General features: G+C 36.8%; 1 protein-coding gene across 1 annotated transcript; it reads right to left on the bottom strand.

Annotated features, from left to right (window-relative positions):
- Positions 1-90: 90 nt before the first annotated feature.
- Positions 91-20521, bottom strand: LOC134804552 (carbohydrate sulfotransferase 4-like). The gene is made up of 4 exons (XM_063777657.1): positions 19542-20521; positions 17808-17987; positions 14391-14607; positions 91-8503 (listed from the first exon to the last, which is right to left on the bottom strand). Exons 1-4 carry the CDS (start codon positions 20264-20266, stop codon positions 8393-8395), a joined length of 1233 nt encoding a protein of 410 aa, XP_063633727.1. The 5' UTR covers positions 20267-20521; the 3' UTR covers positions 91-8392.
- Positions 20522-20946: the final 425 nt, after the last annotated feature.

Here is a 20946-nt window from a genome sequence, read left to right on the forward strand (position 1 = left end):
CGATTGTATGTTTCTCAAAGTGTATGTCGCTTTAGGTTGAAGATGGGTACGTTTACTTTAGGTAGAAGGGTACGTCCACTAAAACAAAAATTTGAACGGCTCATCCATTTATTGTAACTTAAAAACTTAAGACAAAAAGATAATGAATACAATTTTTGCAATGAGTAATGCCGCCGTGCTATACCTACCTACCTAATGAGTATAACTTTTAACATTTTAATCACTCGATTAACTCTTACACTAATAAGGCTACCCTTAAATTCTACCGCTTTCAATCAAATGGGCTGAACTTTTCGTGTAATTTAATATTTTATTGCTTACAATGTCATCTAAAGATAATCTTAAATAATAAGCAATTTTGAACAATAGTATTCTTGATCTAAATTTCGAGTAGGTAAGTATCTGCTACTATTGAGAAAATTAATTTACTTTAGCCTAATAAAATCTTAAAACATAACAAAATATAGAATTAATTATTAAACATAGGAGCATTACAAGAATACGTAAAGTAATAGCCAATATAAGCGTAGTACATCAGCTTACTGAATAAATTCCTCATAATAGGCGCAAGCGAAAGTTTATCGTGATCAGCTCACTCACTTCGTGTATAATCAGTACCTTATGATATGCTAATGATATGATAAAAAATCTACACTGGTTCCAGCCAGCTCCTAGAACGGCGTCACTAAATAATTATGAGTGTATAATATATAGTCTCTAACATGCAATTCAATAAAAACATCTTAACTATATCACTACCAGTATTTCGTTAAGGCATAACATAATATTTTATTATATTGTCAGATCTATTAGGAAGCATGTTCTCTTAATTAGTAATTGATGGCTTTTTATTGACTTTGTTGTATTACTTCGTAAACACATACACATTACTTAAAGGGCAATGCATTAAGCGAAATATTGTCTCGTTTGCGACACTAACAGCTAATAATGGCAGTAGGTATTATTAGCTTTTAGAGTCACCTAAAATATCGCGAAATGCTACATAGTCCTGAAACATCATATAACTAAATTTAATGTTTTCAAGTTGGTTGTCTTTCTTTGATTGTAGGCAGCAATGAACACAGGTGGAAACACTGATTACATATTAACTTTCAAAACTTAAAACTCGCCCTGTATAAGGTTTTTTTTTCTATTTGAGCACTCGAGCTGTTAAGATATTATGTAGCCAGACATGAATCACCAAATATGTATAAGGCCGCGGAGTGGATGCACGCGATCGGCGGGGCGATGAGCGGCAGATCAATGAGATCAAGGCCAGTCATACTTTTCACGCCCGTTCGGAACGCACAGCCCTAACGCCAGAATCATGTATAATACTTAATATTTATAATTTATGCAAACAACTTCCTACTTATGTTTTATAGATTCCTCTACTCCTGTACGGAGTGGGTTTACAACTAAATATATAGTCAATACTTGAACCAAGAATTGAATTATTGATTTGTAGATATTTTTTCTACATGCTCGATCAGAAATGCCTATTATTAACAAAATACTGTCCAAAATCGGATTGAGCCATAGCGCAGAGTACTTTAGGCTAATTTTAGCTAAAAAAGTAGTAACTACTAGGTAAAAAACTTAGCAGGACAACAAATGGCCATTCTCCGAATCAGTTACTGTTGTCAGCCACATCTTCGTTATCTTGTATGTATACATATATGTATTGCTAACTTTTGGGATAATTTCGTAGGCATGGCCGCCTTTAGGACTTCTATACTTTTCACTGAATATACGAGTACACATGAGCCTTCGGCCAAAAGCCGAAATCTCATCCCCACAGAAATATTTTTCAATCGATTGTGTTAATAAGATTAAAAGGGCTCACTTTTCTAACGAACTTAATTCCAAACTAATCAGCATCAGTCTTTCCTATGCCTCTATTAATATGGTCACAAATAAATCATACATAACAGAAGACTTAATACATATACATATATACCTATTATTTAATGAGGTTGCATAACCTGAAGTGTTATGAAGTCTCATTAAATTGCCATGTGCCAATTCCTCAGATTAACAGCTGCTCTAGGGCAAATAAACGAAGATGGTTAATTTCTCCTTAAATATTGAAAGATTGTTATAAATGTTATAATACTTAGTATACAAGATAAAAATACCTTAATTTATATGTACGTTTAATGTACGTTAGGAGGTTAGGGGCACGTTGTATGGGTAATAATACCATTTAAGAACCTGGATTTAAAGAAATTTCCCACTCTAATATGCATAAGAGTATAAACTATGACAAACATGCCTATCGAAGGTCTGGGGGGGGAGATTTTTGAATCCGATTGATTTTTCATAGCTCGAATTCGTCACTCGCAAATCGGTGGAAAACGGCAAAATGCTAATTTTTGAAATACAAGCGACGGAAATTGGGAATAATTGTGGTATTGACCACTCGTTTTCAATTCTATTAGTAGAATTTTAATGCCTAATAGTGGAGATATTATTGAACGAAATCGAGCGGTCGAAATTCAAAAATCGGCCCCCTGTTCCAATTTCGCAAATACGTAGAAAAGCTAGGTACTGACCTACTACTTAATGTATTTAAGGAATGGGTGGATCAACTATTACTTGTTGTTATTCCGCCTCATCAGCCAGGGGACAATAGTCGCAAAGTTTGTTAGAACTGTACTAACGCGTTCTACCAACATGCTTGGCAGATGCTTGTAGTTAATTTAAATACCTACCATAACGCCACAGAGTTTAAAGAGAGCCATCGCAACAAGTAACAAGAAAAAGTTGATTCGTCCTTTCATAGCCAGGACAGATAGAAAAACAGACACAGGGTCACATCGAAACTAGACATCTAGTTATCGCCTCATTAATGCTCTTGGATATTTGAGTGATAGAGAACCTGAATTGACTTGCATTTGACAAAATAAAATATTTTTTTTATTTAAATGTACATAATTAACAGGCGTTTAATTAATAGTAAAATAAATGTCTAAACTTACCATTTATTTTATCTATGATTACTATTATAAAAAATATTGATAGGATAAATATTGTCCTTAGGTACAAGGTCAGAGCTTACGGAGTAATACAAATAAATTTATTTGTTGACACTCATTCTAATTTCTATCAGTCCAGGCTATAGTTAAAGTTTTGTTCAACAATTGACCTTCATATGGCGCAAATACATAATATGTTTAAGAACCGGGGTTTCGGAAGATTGCGGAACGCATGCTTATTCTTATTATTAATCAGTATCTTAATTGTTCGAGTATAGAATTATTGTATTTTATGAATTATATTTAATTACGAATAATTAAGCTAAGGAAAAATTAACTTAAGCCGGCCTTTCCATTTACGTGTGTAAATGCACTAAATCTATTATGACTATAGTCCATTTGGCGGGTCCACACAGAGCGAGCATCGCAAACGATCGACGACGAACGAACGACGAATCACGAAAACAAACAAGCCTTAGGAAATTTTGGTTGCGACAAGTATATACATACCGATCACAATACGGAAATCGGCTCTACCGAGAACCGTCAGGGAATGAAGACGAATTTTGGACGCATACATTAGTAGTTTATGCAATGACTGCTACATAATGAAAGACATTAAAAAACGAGTAGGTACCTACCTATGGGTTTAAGAAACGAACGAAGCGAGTTACTTAAAAAGACCACATGATGGTTTTAATGCCTAATTATGTACAGTTACATATTATAAACTCTTTATGATGTATTCACTAACCGCATGTTACAGCCGGCAATGCGGTATCGTTGCTCTCTGACGAAAGGCGCGGATATGAGGTGGCGTCTCCGAAATATCTGTGTCACTGGCCGTTTGTCTCGCGCTAAAATTTCTTCGCGAGGCTGCTCGCTCTGTATGGTCCCCAGCCTATTCATTAAATGTGCCTAATAATGTTTATACGACAACGGTTTCACTGAATTTTTAGTCGCTATTGGCGACCCGTTGCAGTCGCCGCGAACACTCGAACCTGAGGAAGGACCCCCGACGGGACCGAAACGTGTCGCCAATAGCGACTAAAAATTCAAGTGAGTGAAACCGTTGACGTATAAACATTTTAAAATATGTCTCACGAAAGTTTAATATTGATTAAAAGTGCCTTATATTTAGGTATTATGGCAAGCTGCCCAAGAAGTGTTTAGTTATTATTTAACAAGTATAATCTTAGATAACACTTCAGTTACAATGTGAGACTTGTTAAAACTGAATAATAATTTAGGTATACGGTGTGTAAATTCAATACGGGAAAACCTTTAAACGTCGGTTAGTATAGGACCTAAGAAGTATATTGAGACAAATTTTGCTTAGAAATACAATTACAATATTAAAAAATAATTCGGCCCAAAATGTAAAACATCACACAAGTTACGAGCTTTTAATAATAAGTATAATAATGCGTGTGTCAGCGAACGGTCTCATAGCGAAGAGTCTCGACCAACACCTAGAGAGACTCTCGCTGGGTGGTTGGATGAAGGGTCAGATGCAGAAGGCGGTAATTTTGGACACGGCGCGTATAGTACGTCGGTTCCTCACTCTGCGACCCTGACCACCGGCAGCTTGGGCCAAGCCCCGCTGCCAGCGGCACCCTAGGTTAGGTTTTTTATAATGTGTTTATATGTATTTTTTATTGTTTTGTAAGTGTTTTATTATTTTACTTTTATATTCATATTATAAATCACCTAGCCCAAGAATTAAAATAAATAAAGAATTAAGTATAATAATACACTAATTTTATACATTTCGTTTGCATTAAATCCGGTAGTTCTGATTTTTTGCAGACGTGTTTATGATGTTGGCCCAATGAATAATACAAGTTTGTGACTTCGAGCGCCGAACGAAGTTGATATATAACTTGCCCCAGTTGCTAAGAGCAGCAAGAAATATAGCATAGATTGCACCTGGGGAGCCGTCCATTTCCCCCCCTTTTTTTGGGGGTAGGCACGGTACGATCTCGTGTCTACCGGCTCAAATCAGGTTTGTTTGACCTTAGAAACAATTGTGCCAAGCGGCATCGCCTGAGACTAAAGTGCATACTCACTGCACTTACTTAGCCTACGAAGTTCCAAAAAATTATAAACTTTGAAAGGCTTTATCTCGGAAACTATTAAATGTACAGAGACAATTCTAGTCTCGTACTGTAGCCAATCTAGTCCACTTTAAAAACGCCCTGAGAAGGCACTATCAAAAACTAGTCCTTTAGGGTTATAATCGCCCAAATCTAAAAGAAAACCGAAATTTTCGCGGGTTTTTCGATATTTGACAAAGTTGCGTTCGGCGCTCGAAGTCACAAACTTGTATTATTCATTGGGTCAACATCATAAATAAGTTTGCAAAAAATCAGAACTACCGGATTTGACGCAAAAGAGCCAGGTTACAAAATTCGACAAAGTTACTGGAGTATAATAAATGTCAACGCTTGTTGGCAGTTTAGTTTACTGTTACTATAAAAAGCTAGTATCTCGTTACGCTCTTTTATGAGTAACGCCATAAGTCTGGTTTGATTTATTGCCCGTTTTGGATTTACACACTGTATTAAACTGCGGTGTCGCCTATAGCAGACTTAAAAACTACAACTAAGTCAGCAACCAGAAATTCTTAATGGCCAGTCTTCACTGAACAGTTTAAGAATCTGTGTTTTCAAGGATGATTAAAAACTGATCCTGGGTGAACTTTACACTGCCCGTAAGTTATGTTTATTAGATTTGCTGTTTATTCCAAGTCGTACCGCAACGATTTAACAATGAGAATGTTATACAAACATATGAATGTTAATTTTTGAAAATAGACTGCATAAGCCCAATATAAGTACTTCTAATAAGTGAACATAAGGCTTTGTAATCAACGGGACTTCAATATACCTATGCTATTTTATTTTTATGCTATTTAATATAATTACGTAAAGACGAGTCTTCGCAGAATGTTCGTAGCCAATACTTTTAAATGCTTACTTCAGTACCTATTTGATCTTTATACTAATGTAATGTTGCGCGTGCGTTCATGGTTAGGATTTAGGATTATCATTAATCTATAACTAATCTATTACTTGCATTTATTTCCAATGTATATTATTAAAGATAAAACATAAAATGACTTTTTACTTTCCTACCTCAAATACCAAAGACTCGCGAAAAGTAATACATTCAAATTTAGCATCAACGTTTCAATCGTTAGACCTATAGGTAGCTACCTTACAAACAAGTGCACTTAATGAATCTCACTACGTTTAGATTAGTTCCATTTGTTGCGTTTTCGACGCGCGGGACAAGTCGCGGTCGGGGACTTAGAGCGTGATCGCTGGCGTCCCGAAAAACGATATGACACCATGTTATATTTTATATTTCACTGTAAATCCAATTATTTTACTACTTAACTATTTATTAGTCAAACACCTTTAAAAACCAAGCGACTTAAATTCAAAATCAACCCGCTTGCGGTTTACAAATAACACTCATCCAAATCGTGAATGTTAAGTCTATTAGGTACCGGCAGCGGAGCGCTAATAGAACTCGATTCCTACAGGCTTGCCTAATTTTCAGCCAGTTGCGTATTTTTATTACACCTCATGAATAAAAGTCGCCGCTTCCCGACGAATACTATTGGCGCACCGCCACTTTTAGGTACCCACTGTGCAAGTGATTCTTAATAACGTGTATTTTTGAGTGAATGTGAAATATCTCGTAATATTACATATATTACGAGGGCCCGGAATCGTCAGTTCGAAACTTCGGGGTTTTGATATCGACGATCGTATTTATCTCATGGACGGAGATTATTCAGCTTTCTTTATCATTTGATCCGACACGGACACGCGAGTTCCGGACAATGTAGTAGTACTTGTTATTTCACCAAGTGTTTAATAAAGTAAGCACTTAGCGAGTTGGTGTTTCGAGTAGCGTAACCGAATATTCTCTAGTTTGAAAAGCCACAATATAAATGTAAACGTATCACACTAGGCGAGCGCAAAACGCGCCCGCCCGTCCCCTGTCTAACGTTACTGGCTGGTCGAAGCTTAGAGCATTTAATAACTGGAATGGCCATTAAGAGCTTACCCCTCTGCCGAAAAACCTGCACAATTGTGCAATCTTTTGTATGGACTGACACGGCTATTTGTACGTTACATACAAATCATGTAGAAATCGCAATACATTTGACGTCCCCTCCCCTGCAAATTCGTAAAGAAAATGACAGCGATGACATCTCCAGTTACTAAATGCTCTAAGGGTCGAAACCACTTGTTCGTACAATAACGCTCTCTAATTATAATACAGTGTCTTAACTGGAAGCATTAACATTTCGTCAATTCCGTGAGTGCTAATGCCTAAGCTTATTCGTAATTAAAATGCATTAAGTAGAAGAGACAAAAATTGCTCATACACATGTACTTGTATACATTTCTTTTACCTATATTACCATATTGATTAATCAAGCAATTTTGACCTCTCGTAATTTAAATGGTCCATCTTTTACATTTGGATATAACGACACACCGCGGTGTTGTACACAACCTGAGCTCACTAATTACACATAACATTACTTCATGACATTACTTCATGACATTACTGGAGTCGATTTTAAAGCGCAAACATTCTACTGAGCTAATTAAATTGTTAGTATAATATTTGGAAGAGTAAGGACTAACGCTGGAAATGCATTCAGTCTTCAGAAAATATAAGTATGAATGGCGTTGAGTGCCCTTTGCATATGTTGAATTTATGGAACCAACCGAATAAACATGTTTATTAACCCTGACCGAATTTGCAGATAAATTATAGGAAAACTACCTCACTATCACCACTACCTATATACCCAACCGTAATACCTGTTATTTACTTATGTCCTTGTTTCCATCAAGACATCAATTTATTCGGTTAGTTACTGGTGTATATGTACTCGGGCACAAACTAAAGTGTCCTTTAAAATAATATTATTCTAGACGGTTTAGTAATACTGGTTTAGTAATGAGAACTACTATTTTTGTTATTTCATTTTCTAGCTGATCATATTTGCAATAGCAACAATCTGGAATGTTCCTTCGTGAAAAATTCGTCGGTTTGAGTCACCTCCACTAAGAGAATTTCATTAAATTTCATTACTACAATTCACTAACCAAACAATAACTACAACATGTAAGTAAACCACAAAATTATAACTCAAAGACTTTTAGCACGTACACTAGATGTGCCTTTAGAAAACTAGTACTTGCTTTAGAGATATTTAGGGAAGACACCTGACTGAGATTTGCTTTAACATGACGCGCTTGACTAGGCCGGCGCTGCGCCTTTCATTACCAGCTAAATAAATAAAATTATACATTACCAATTTGTATATCAACAACGTGAAATAACTATAATTATTCTTCCTTTTGCTCATGGGTTACGTAATATCATTGTGTGATTGAGTATCTTTCTAAGGGGTAAAACTCTTTGCTAGCCATGTGGGACTCGTTGTACGCCATGCGGTACCCCCAAAGCTCCATAGCCTCCTTGCATGCCATCTGAAATTAAATACACAAGTTATATTGACATTCAAACCCCTCATACTAATAATACTATCTGTTTCGTTTGTGACTCTAGTAAATATCGATGCCATCAAAAACATGAATGCGAAATGTGAGCCAAGTTCATTATTAATAATATGCGTAGTTGTTGACTTCGCCAGCAAAATAATTGATATTTGGAAAATATTGCAAAATCACTGAAACCTAAGATAATAAATAAATAATAAATAAATATTATAGGACATTCTTACACAGATTGACCAAGTCCCCCAGTAAGATAAAGACTTACCCCCTTATTCATAAAACTTTACGGGCCCGATTTAGTTAAATTATGTTTTATCCGTTTCTTACAAATACATAAATCAAAATGACAGACAAAGACAAACGATTATTAGCTAATTGAGGCTTGTAGCGCGTTTATGAATAAGGTTAGGTTCGTAACCACACAATTGCCCAGCTGGATGCCAAATTTCAACTTGCTAGGTCATCTGGCAGTGAATGCGCTAACTGCAGTACATATTATGTGTAGCCTTGGGTCCAATACAACCGTTCTATGTTTAGATAATCATCGGCATAACCGCAGCTGCCGTCGTCGATGGTAAGGGGCATGGCACACTGCGTCCGATTCGTACGTCGAGCACTGAGCACGTGAGCACGTCCGACGTGCGAGCGGGATATCGCTATAATACGCGCATAGCGTCGTGCGAATGGGACGCAGGTGGCATGCCCCTAAAGCTCACATAATTATCTTTAAGAAACTCTAAGCGGATGGTTACAGGCGAAACAACTCTCATACAATTGAATAGTTTATCTACATTATTACGTCATTTTACGGATTAGCAGTGAAGACCGCATTACATTACTTTGTTAGTGTATACAAATAATAATAAATTATATATATGTCGGCAGTCATCATAAAATCCGCCAGGTCATGAAATCCTATATCATAAAACACCACCATTTCATGATTTGACTAAGTTTTGCCGTGTCATATCATGATGTGACATATGGCAGATCGATGAGAGCAACATATTCGTCGATATTCCTAGCTAAGTAGCTACATACCAGACACATCGTACTATACTTGCATGTTGATGGTGTTAGCTGTGTTTACTGCGTATAACATATACAAATACCTACAAATGCATTTATTTCATTACTTTTTATTACATCAGTTCTTAGGTATAATATAAGGGTTAGGTAGGTAATTAGTAGAGATGCCACGAATATTCGGCAACTATTCGGTATTCGGCCTATTCGGCCACTTTGCCGAATATTCGGTATTCGGCCGTATGTTGCCTACTATTCGGCCGAATACCGAATATCTGTTGCACCTACCTAAAATGAAAAATTACACAAATAAATAACATAAAAACTAGGTATATTCAATATTTATAAAATGTATTCTTGGAAAGTAGTTAAATACGAAGACACGTTTTTGAGCATTTGTTGATTACAAAATATTTTCTTTTTATCATGACTATCATGAGTCTGATTTGATTGACTCTAACTAAATTCATTAATTCAGTTCAACATAAAAATATATCTTAGCAAACGTTTTGCGAACAGTTCTCATAATAATTGTGACTCAAAATGTTCGCATGCCATGCCTAATATTCGGTATTCGGCCGAGAGAGGGGCCGAATATTCGGTTATCGGCCATATTTACTATTCGGGGCATCTCTAGTAATTAGTCCATCTTAGGTATAAGGAGTAAGTAGGTAACTATTTATCTAAACATTGTGCAACAAAATGTGTAAGTAACAAAAAACATGTAGCGTCACTAAATAAAATAAAATCTTGAACGCATAATAATGAAGTTGTAGAGAAGAGAAGTAAACTATAAGGCTAACTTTCGCTTGACAGTTTTGTTGTAATTTAATGATCTGGCGGATTTTGCGATCGGCCGCCGACATTATGCACTGCACTTCGCCTGAGGGGCAACTAAAGACCGAAAGGCCTTGGCTTCGATGTCGTGGCTACATAATAAATGAGTGAACATCAATCAAGTCACTAGAGTAGGTAGTTATTCGAATTCGCCGTTTGATTAAAATAGTAGGTAGGTACCTACATTTCATGGCGAGTGCGAAGTGTGTCATCATTACTTACGAGTCCCGAGATGTCTTTTTAACAAGCTTTTATTAGGTCGACCTGTATGTAACTATGTAATGGAATCTAAGGTAACTAATTTAATCATCTTCCAAGGATCGTAGCGTCATGAAAATTGGCAGCTGTATGTAGTTTTGATGACAATACAATAATATGGTACTGTCGAACTGATCTGATGATGGAGATAGGAGGTGGCCATAGGAACTCTCGACCTGTATGTAACTAACTATGTAATGGAATCTAAGGTAACTAATTTAACCATCTTCCAAGGATCGTAGCATCATGAAAATTGGCAGCTGTATGTAGTTCTGATGACAATACAATAATATGGTACTGTCGAACTGATCTGATGATGGAGACAGGAGGTGGCTATAGGAACTCTGTGATGAAACAACGCAAGGTAATTGTGTTAGGGGTTTTTAGAATTGTCTCGGTGGTAATATTTTTTACACGAGTTACACTTACAGGGTACGAATTTTGCCTCGAACTTGAATGATATTGTTAATTCGGCACATAACTATTCGGCACTACCTATTACGTTCAGCGATGATAAATACATTGCAAAAATTAATTATAATAACTGATTTCATACAAAAACACTCTTGTAATTACAATTCAAGATGAATTATTTAATCCAGTGAAATTGTAGAATTTTGTAACGTGGCTCTTCTGCGTCAAATCCGATAGTTCTGATTTTTTGCAGACTTATTTATGATGTTGGCCCAATTAACACATTCAATACCACTAAGTGCTACGGGTTACGCTCGTAGCGCGTAGCCACGGTTTCGTCGTATGTAGCGCGTAGTCGCTACGAACAGTGTACCCGACAGTCGGGTTCTTGGTGTTGAATGTGTTAATAATCCAAATCAAGGTCACAAGACCTTGAGCGCCGAACGCAACTTTGTCAAAAATCGAAAAACCTGCGAAAATTTCGGTTTTTATTTAGTTTTGGGCGATTCTAACCCTAAATTAGTTTTTAGGGTTCCGTACCCAAAGGGTAAAACGGGACCCTATTACTAAGACTTCGCTGTCCGTCCGTCCGTCTGTCACCAGGCTGTATCTCACGAACCGTGATAGCTAGACAGTTGAAATTTTCACAGATGATGTATTTCTGTTGCCGCTATAACAACAAATACTAAAAATAGAATAACATCAAGATTTAAGTGGGGCTCCCATACAGCAAACGTGATTTTTGACCAAAGTTAAGCAACGTCGGGCATGGTCAGTACTTGGATGGGTGACCGTTTTCTTTTTGCATTTTTTTTCGTTTTTTTTTTTGTATTATGGTACGGAACCCTTCGTGCGCGAGTCCGACTCGCACTTGCCCGGTTTTTGATAGTACTTTCCTTAGACGTTTTTAAAGAAGACTAAATTTGCTACAATACGAGATTAGAACTGTCTCTGTAGATTGAATAGTTTCCGAGATAAAGGCTTTCAAAATTAAGATATTTTTGAAAATGAGCTCGTAAGCTAAGTGAGTGCAGTGAGTATGCACCTTTGACTCAGGCGATGCCGCTTGGCACGATTGTTCCTAAGGTCAAACAAAGCTGATTTGGCCCAGTAGCTACCGTGCATACCTCCCAAAAAGGGAGGGGAAAGGTCGGATCCCCAGGTCCAATCTTTGCTATATTTGTTCCTACTCTTAGGAGCTAGGGCACGTTATATACCATTTTCATGTAATTTAGGGATGAAAACATTATATTCATACTTTTAAAACGCCAAGTTAAGTGTTTTTTTAAAAACTTTGAAGTGATACTTTATAGAATAAGGAAGCCCTAAATTATATGAAAATCATATATAACTTGCCCTAGTTGCTAAGTGCAGGAAGAAATATAGCTTAGATTGGACCTGGGGATCCGACCCTTTCCCCTCCCTTTTTGGGGGGTAGGCACGGTACGATATCGTGGCTACCGCGCCAAATCAGCTTTGTTTGACCTTAGTAACAATCGTGCCAAGCGGCATCGCCTGAGTTAAAAGTGCATACTCACTGCACTCACTTAGCTTACGAGCTCAATTACAAAAAAATCTAAATTTTGAAAGCCTTTAATATCGGAAACTATTCAATCTACAGAGACAGTTCTAATCTCGTATTGTAGCAAATTTAGTCTTCTTTAAAAATGTCTAAAGAAAGTACTATCAAAAACTAGTCCTTTAGGGTTAGAATCGCCCAAAACTAAACAAAAACCGAAATTTTCGCAGGTTTTTCGATTTTTGACAAAGTTGCGTTCGGCGCTCGAGGTCACCAACTTGGATTATTCATTGGACCAACATCATAAATAAGTCTGCAAAAAATCAGAACTACCGGATTTGACGCAAACGCTAAATGTATAATTTTACTGTATTAATTTTGATACAACTAAATTTTGAGTGCAAATAGCGGACGCCGGTTTAACTTTTTAAATTTTAATTTTTTCTGTTGCCGACAGCCAACGTGGCAATGATAGTTCCATTCAGCCAAATAATTAAAAATATTTTTAGTTTAATATCGTATTATATAACATTTTATTTATTAAATAATAAATAAATATATACTTTAACTCGTGTAATAATATTTTTTGTACGTAATACATGTGTAATGGCGAAATAAAAAATAAATACAGTTTTTGAACATCCCAACTCTTTGGTTGTAACATATGGATTATGAACTAGTTTGAAAGCTTGTCTGTGGTGTTTCTCTTGCCGTGACGTAACGGGCTGCGATTGGGGTTTGCAGTCACGTGATACTGGGCATTCTTTTACATATTTTTGATTATTTTTAATTAATTTGTTACGCATATTTAATTATTTACACTTACAAAATATGATTTTCAGCATTCTAATATTCCCTGCTATGGTAAAAACGTAACATGTTATCTATTCGCGATTCATGTCAACATCCCTATTCTTGGGATTTGTTGCCAAGCGGACCCCAGGCTCCCATGAGCCGTGGCAAAATGCCGGGACAACGCGAGGAAGATGATGATGAAAGAAGGATGCCCGCAATTTGCGAACTTCGGTGTTACCGGTAGGCCCTCTGCATTATATAAAGAGCAATTCGCGCTGCGACTTATCGCACAAGGTAGTTAACCAACGGCACCCCATCAGCAAACCCGATTACCAATGTTACAGATCATTGAAAACAAGCGTTGGCAATAATACGTAAGTACCCTAAATTAATCTTTAGTACATAACTTCGCCTTAGCTAGCGTTAAATCATAATTCCTCTATAAAATGTATGAAGGGATTCATGGGCGCATTCAAGATAACAAAATTATGATAATGATACTGGTGCGGGAAAGTAGCACCATATGTAGTCCAAAGTAGTTATTATTCAGACTAGTATTTATTTCATCAGAACGAAACGTAGCGAGACACTCTGAAGGTATGGCTGGCTCCGGCCACCCCGATGTAAGGGGTTGTGCACAATCACGCGAGGTGTTTTCGGCTACTTTTTGACTGTAGAAAAATACACGTGAGGTCTCCTTATACCCCCCCTCCCCCAACGTGATATGTCGTGATTTTTTCGTGACCCCACCCCGTATCGAACCTCGCGTTTTGTGCACAAGCCCTAAGGCTTCCTTTCTACTAAAGCTGCCTTTCCATTGAGGCAGAGATGAGATGAGCTGAGATGAGAGGACTCAGCCAATAGCATTGGTTGTCATTCACATCTCTTCTCCGCTCTGCTGGATTACAACCAATGCTATTGGTGTATTCCTCTCGTGGAAAAGCAGCCTCAGTGTAGGAACCCGACGGCCGGCGTCAGGATGATCCGTAGGGACTTGAACAGTTGGATTACCTGGATCTCCTCAACGTAGTCAAACTCCAGAGCGTTCTTCCACCGGAACGGAACTTCACGGGACACTCTGAAAGTGGAGCTGACGCCGGCCACCTCGATATTGGTGTGCGAGTGTAGGAACTCGTCGACGGCGGGCGTCAGGCTGAGCCCTAGGAACTTGAACAGCCGGAGCGTCGTAGTAGTGGGCTCCAGGGCCAACTCTTCGTAGCGCAGTACCCTGCAAAATGAACGACTTATCTATTAGAATAGAATAGCAATGAATACAAATCCGGGGATCGCGGGCCAAACCCCGGCTCGGACCTATGAGTTTTTCGGAACTTATGTGTACGAAATATCAATAAATGGTTTATCTATCGATCTATCACAAATAATCTATCTATTAACCACATTTACAGGCAGATAATCTATCCATATGATATCTTTAGTATGTCGTACTAAATACGAGTCAAGCACGTGTTGGCAGTGGCGTAGATAGGCGCGGGCCCAAAGAGGCCTCGTGCGAGGCCCCTTCAGTGGGGCACATAGAAAGAAAGGGACCTCACAGATGCGACTTCACCCACGGCTAGATTAGTTCACGCTACGCCACTGCGTGTTGGTTTCCAAAGTTTCATCGATTACTACCATGTCAATTATAGCTGTTGGAGTTAAAAAGCCGAGGCGCCATTGCCTTCACACTAATTACATCATTAGTCATTATTTTGTCGTACAAAACACGAGTTACATTGTTCACAAAATTTAATCAATTCGAATTTAATCTACTCGAATGAAGCAGTAGTATTAGTGTGTTTAGAAGGCTCATTCGTTTATCATTTAAAATGGTCTACAAATCAAATATTTCTACAGATAAAGAAAAATTTTAAATTCTAAAAAGTCAGAAGGGTTTATATGATTTAGAGAGAATAAAATAAAGCTGCTAGTTATGGATTGTGAAAAAAAAAACTAAACTTCCTACACCCGCGGGGACAATATAGGCGTTTGTCCTTTAGTACACCTGCATGAAATAAGATCTTTTTCAAGCAAGTGTGATGAAAAGTAATCCAACCTACGTTAGATTATAAATAAACTAACGCGGGTGCACAATCTTACGGTATCATATATAATGAGGCAAATGGTTTCAACCTTGGAGTTGTAAACACTCCTCGGCGCTACTAATATTATGTTAGAATATCATTCCATACATGAACCACTCGTGCTCACACTCACACACACAAACCACCTGCAGTTATATCCACTCGGAGACGAACAAAGTGGAGAAGACACATGTACAAATTGTGCCCATTTATTATATGTGACGTTCCACGGAAAAAGGTACCTTATGAGGGTTTCTAGTTTCGGAGATATGAGATGTTTTGTAAAGAGGTGAAAAAATGTTCAATTTTTTTTTATTGTGTGATCTGAAACCTTAATGCGTAACGTTTGTTTACCTGTTTTTATTTTTGTTATAAGTTAGTTATAAGCCTAGTAATGTCGTCTCAGAGTTTAGTAGAAAAGGTACCTTATGGAAAAAAGATTGAAAATTCCCAAAAAAACTAGTCAATACGGGAAAAGAAGTTTGGTAGAGAACTGTATTAGCATTCTGCAAAACTAATTTGATAATTTCAGTTCTGGTTGGGGCGCCTCGCAAATATTATAACCGTACATCGACCGACATTACAAATCCAAGTAGCCTGCTATTATACCAAAGTTACTCTCGTCAAGTCTTTCTTAACTAAAATAATCTTCATTTGGTTTGGTCGCATGCAGTAAATCAGCCATTGGTTTGCTGAAAAATGCCAATACCCGACGCATTACCTTATGGAATATCTGAGGTCATTGAACCGCAATGCCGCTTATCTTCAATAGCAACCGAAATATATTATTGATAAGAAATAGACGATTTATACCATCTTAACCCCAAAATATTATTAGTTTATCCTAACTGTTCCATCATCATCATGCCTCATCATGTAACTTAATCACAAGGTACCTTTTCATTACATACAAATTATTGGTCTTTTTTAAGATTATTATGACGAAGAACTAATTAAATTTGGGGCAGTTTAATGTAAATTAATATTTTCTATTCATAAAAGATAAACTGTAATATGATTGATATTTTGTAGTGATGTATTATTAGATTTATTTCCATAAGGTACCTTTTCGTAAATGTATGGAGCAAATACTGTTATTGTTATGTAAGTTTAAAGTGGCATAAGGGGTTAAATATAGTATTTAGTTGGGGTTTTAGGATTTATTTCATTTGAATGACAGAATTTCTTTCATATGTGCTCAGAAAAATTGATTGTGTGTCACATTAAAAGTAAAAATATTCAATTTTGTGATTTTATATGAAAAAGTCAGAAAATACATTTTCACCTCTAAATCGGTATTGTTTTTTGCTTAAACTGTCTGTCAGTGTCGTTTTCTAATAGATAAAATTTAAATCTTGAGAGCTCATTGCAATCAATCGTGAAAATGAAATAAAACTTTATTTTCAAGAGATTGACTAGTATACACATAAATCAGTCGATATCAAAAGTTTCTATTTGCATTACAGAACAAGTCGCAATATTTTTTTAATCTCACATATATAAGGTATTATTATTTGTAGTCAACTATGTAACTTACTTCAGGAACATAGTTTTTTAGGCGGCTAAACTTAAAACTTCTCTATCGTAAAGTTGCTAATTTCACAACATTATTTTCAAAAAATCATATCTCTGTAACTACGCAACCTAGAAGGTTGATCTTTTGTGTTATCGATAGCTTATTTATTGTAGATTACTGGGGTATGCATAACTCCATACCCGCCATAAGGTACCTTTGACCGTGGGACGTCACATATTAGGGTATTTGAAATTAAAAAGAAAGTAAATAAGTTTTTATGACAACTCAATAAAAAAACCGTAGGCATTTTACCTTTTAATAATTATATGAAAAATTAAAAAAATGTTTGGTATAAGAACACACATTAAGCAAATGCCTTATTATACGGACTCTCCGCTTATATATAGCTATTATTTACTTACCATAGCAAAGTATGACAAGAATGGCTTGGTCTTGGTCAATGGGCAATCACCTTCCAAATCCGAGAATATGGTTCCTACCTAGGTATCCTCGTAAGAATAGATTATTTATGAAATATCATGAGACTGCATTACGATACAAGTATAAAAAGTAAGAAAAACGGAATGAGTGGTGATAAATTTGAAACACAACTGATGGGAGTGTTTTAAATTGACACGAGTTGCAAATTACCTATTCGCACGCGTATTGCACAACGCTTTACAGTACATATGAGCCTTTAAATTTTCGACATAGACACTGCGAATTACCGCACTAGGGCGGGAAAGTAACGCCATATGTACTGTAGCCCTACAGAGACTTGTGGTAGAAGACCGCTGCTGTATGTAGTATGGTTATGTAATGAACACATACATGAGCCTGTTTGGATATTGCTGCTGCAGCCTTCCGGCAGCTACATAGTCGCTTATCATATCAGCGCAGAGCAATTTAGGCTGCCAGCAGTCCGGAGCTGGTAGGCAGAAGCCACGGTGCTGCCGTGACTGCATGACCCCACGTGGGTCGCGGATCAACAGCACCACTTTTACATTAAGCCTGAAACAAGAGTAAAAAAATACTTACATAACCTGCCTAAGAAGATTCTGAAAGGAAGGGGGCCCCGATAACAATGAGTCTCTAATCTTTATATGTAGATTACGAAGGGTACTAAGTTAAACTGCAGATAGAGAGATACATGGACATGCCAAAAGTATAAAGAGTTTTCAGAAATGCTTTGGGTGTACAGTCACCGTACACCCAAAGCATTTCTGAAAACTCTTATCCATACTAATATTATAATATATAATATTATAAAGGCGAAAGTGTGTCTGTCTGTTACCTCTTCATGCTTAAGCCGCTGAACCGATTTTGTTGATATTTGGTATATATATAGTTTGAGTCCCGGGGAAGGACATAGGATAGTTTTTATGTAGGAAATCATCCCTGAAGAGGGTGCAAAGGGCGGTGGAATTAAAAGAGTTAATGCATTGCCTAATAATTGAAGTAAGCAATGCGCGAATTGAACGATTGCTATTAGCATTATCCATTATTAGCGCTATACCTACTTTAGCTGCTGTCACTAATTCCACGCAGATGAAGTCGCAGGCAAAAACTAGTACTTTTATAAATACAAATATGTAGCCCCACAATCTAATAGATTTCCTTTTGTGAGACAGTCAGAGAATGTGGACTATTATGTTTGATGCAATATCTTATGTTACTATTGATTGATAAATGTAAGTTTACGAAACTTCTATATGTAATTGTAATTATGTATAATGGCCAGTTTTCTATTTATATTTCTATTCTATGCAGACCTCCATCATATAACACACATATTTCATACTAATTACCTGAGGAAATAAAGTAATTATGGAGATATGCCCATATTTCATTTGGGTTATTGGGTATGTCTAATTTATATAATAATTTAGCTGGTATAAGCTGGTATCACGCAGGTCCTACAATAATCCTCATAGACACTTTTTTAGCAACGCTTCAAAGCTTGGAACAAACTCCCTTTACAAATAATAATAATAATTTCATCACAAACAGTTTTTGTTTGTTTTAATTTCTTTTTCATACATTATTACTGTGACAAGAATACTTTGAAAAAGATTCACAATACAATTTAGTTTTGGCTCAACATGTGGGTTATTGTCATATCTATTGTTTGCATACATGATAATGCCAAGTGAGACTACATTAGCATAACTCAACTGTACAGTTATTTTTACAATGGGTTTGCCTTCTTAACCATTGTTTGGAGAACAGACTATTTTATTTTGAGATTAAGAAATTTTATATCATAGTATACCTAGTGTATTTTATTATGCCAGAGTAAACTCTTTTAACTCAGGTAATCAAAAATTTCTGTTTATAATATTGTCTTTGGTTACCGCAATAGACGAAACGTCGGGATGTAGTATGTATTCAATATACGTGATATAATCCATTTCAATAGTTTTATTTCGTGAATTTTTGTTTAGTTTAGAATGAATAATTAATTGGTGCAAGCAAAGCTTTAACAGTAATTTAGATTTAGATTTTAACTTAATACTTCTGTTAGACTTGTTATTTGGATAACAATGCATAAAAACTGAAACTTACTCATGGTCTTCCAGAATGTCCTGCACCAATCTTAGCCGCAGCCGCACAATCTTCATACTTTGGAAAGGGAACAATCTACAAAACCTAGAAGTGAATTCAGCATCAGAACACAGCTCTTTCTTATATTTACAGTGGTCCCATAATCTTGTGTTGTGGCTAAACTGGTGCAAGTGACTCTTCCCGTATGTAAAATAGTCTTCCATGTTTTTAAAGTCACAGTTGAGCATGCCCTTGATAGTGCTTAATGCTTTGTCTGCCTGTGGTGGGCCTCTGATCTGAATTATATCGTAGCTCAAAAATGGCTCATAGTGGTAAAAATTTCCAGGCACTGCATTCAAAATATCACCCAAAAACGTTGTGCCAGACCTCCATGTCGATATAATGAGGCTCCGCAGAGGCTTACCCCCCGATTCCAAAAGCAAGTCCTCCAATTTTTTTGCCCCTGAATGTGTGAAATTGTAATTTGATAACTCAAGTTTAATCTTTCCTCTAGCCTTCTCCAATATTTTGTCAATGTTCGGTGACCCGTCGTAAGGGTTCGTCGGAATGGGCTGCGGAAATAGTTCTTCTCCATCCTCAATCCTCAGGAAGTTCCTTATATTCCTGCGACTTTCTGGGTATGGACGGTTATTCGTGTTATCTGTATATCGACTTCCAGCAAGAATTAACAATACACTGAGGCCGAATGCGAAACATATCGAATAAAAGTTAACTCTCCGCAGCATTACGATGTAAACACGTGTAAAGAACTCTGACTAACTGTAAGGGCAGGTATATGTTTAGAACACGAACACTACCAAGACGCACTCACTATCATTGTTTTAAAGTCTTTGGGTGCATTATAATCATAATTCTTGGCTACTTGTTTCTGCGGAAACACCGCAATGCACCCCCAGCGCCATTTTGAATAAAATGACGTAGCATGGATAGATTAAACGTCCAAATGTCAAGTTTTTTTTTTAATCAATCTGTCTGATGCACACTGACAAACACCGATGAGCCAAAATGTTATTGCAAAACTATAATTTCATAAACTCAAAATGAATTTGTTTTTACGTGATTTATCACTTTCTTTATATATGGTCAATTTATAACGAATTCAACACACTGCCTTTAGCTTTGTAAATTATTAGTATTATTAGCTTTACTAACACTTTTTACGTCTACACCTCTATGAATCAACTGCGTGAATGTCTTGTGCAATAGCCGCGAACTGCTAAGTTTTTATTCGATTATTAACCTAGGTACTACGGTGTAATGCTGGCACTTCACCTGGCGTTGCGTGTTCGCGTAGTGTAGGTATTCGCCGTGTTTGTCTAAATATTCGTATGAAGCTCGAACATCACAAATACGACATTCACACTTGGGGCGCCAACAGAAAAACGCGCATACCTATGTTGAACTT

This window comes from Cydia splendana, chromosome Z (genome assembly GCF_910591565.1).
Source record: "Cydia splendana chromosome Z, ilCydSple1.2, whole genome shotgun sequence".
Lineage (NCBI taxonomy): Eukaryota > Metazoa > Arthropoda > Insecta > Lepidoptera > Tortricidae > Cydia > Cydia splendana.

Bases quoted from the DNA above. Each gene is read 5' to 3' on its own strand.
- LOC134804552 (XM_063777657.1), bottom strand. From the start codon at position 20,266: ATGCTGCGGAGAGTTAACTTTTATTCGATATGTTTCGCATTCGGCCTC. The intron at 17,988-19,541 runs GTAAGTTTCAGT...CTCTTGTTTCAG, and splicing joins GACATTCTGGAAGACCATGA to GCTTAATGTAAAAGTGGTGC. The intron at 14,608-17,807 runs GTATGTGTTCAT...TTCATTTTGCAG, and splicing joins CAATATCCAAACAGGCTCAT to GGTACTGCGCTACGAAGAGT.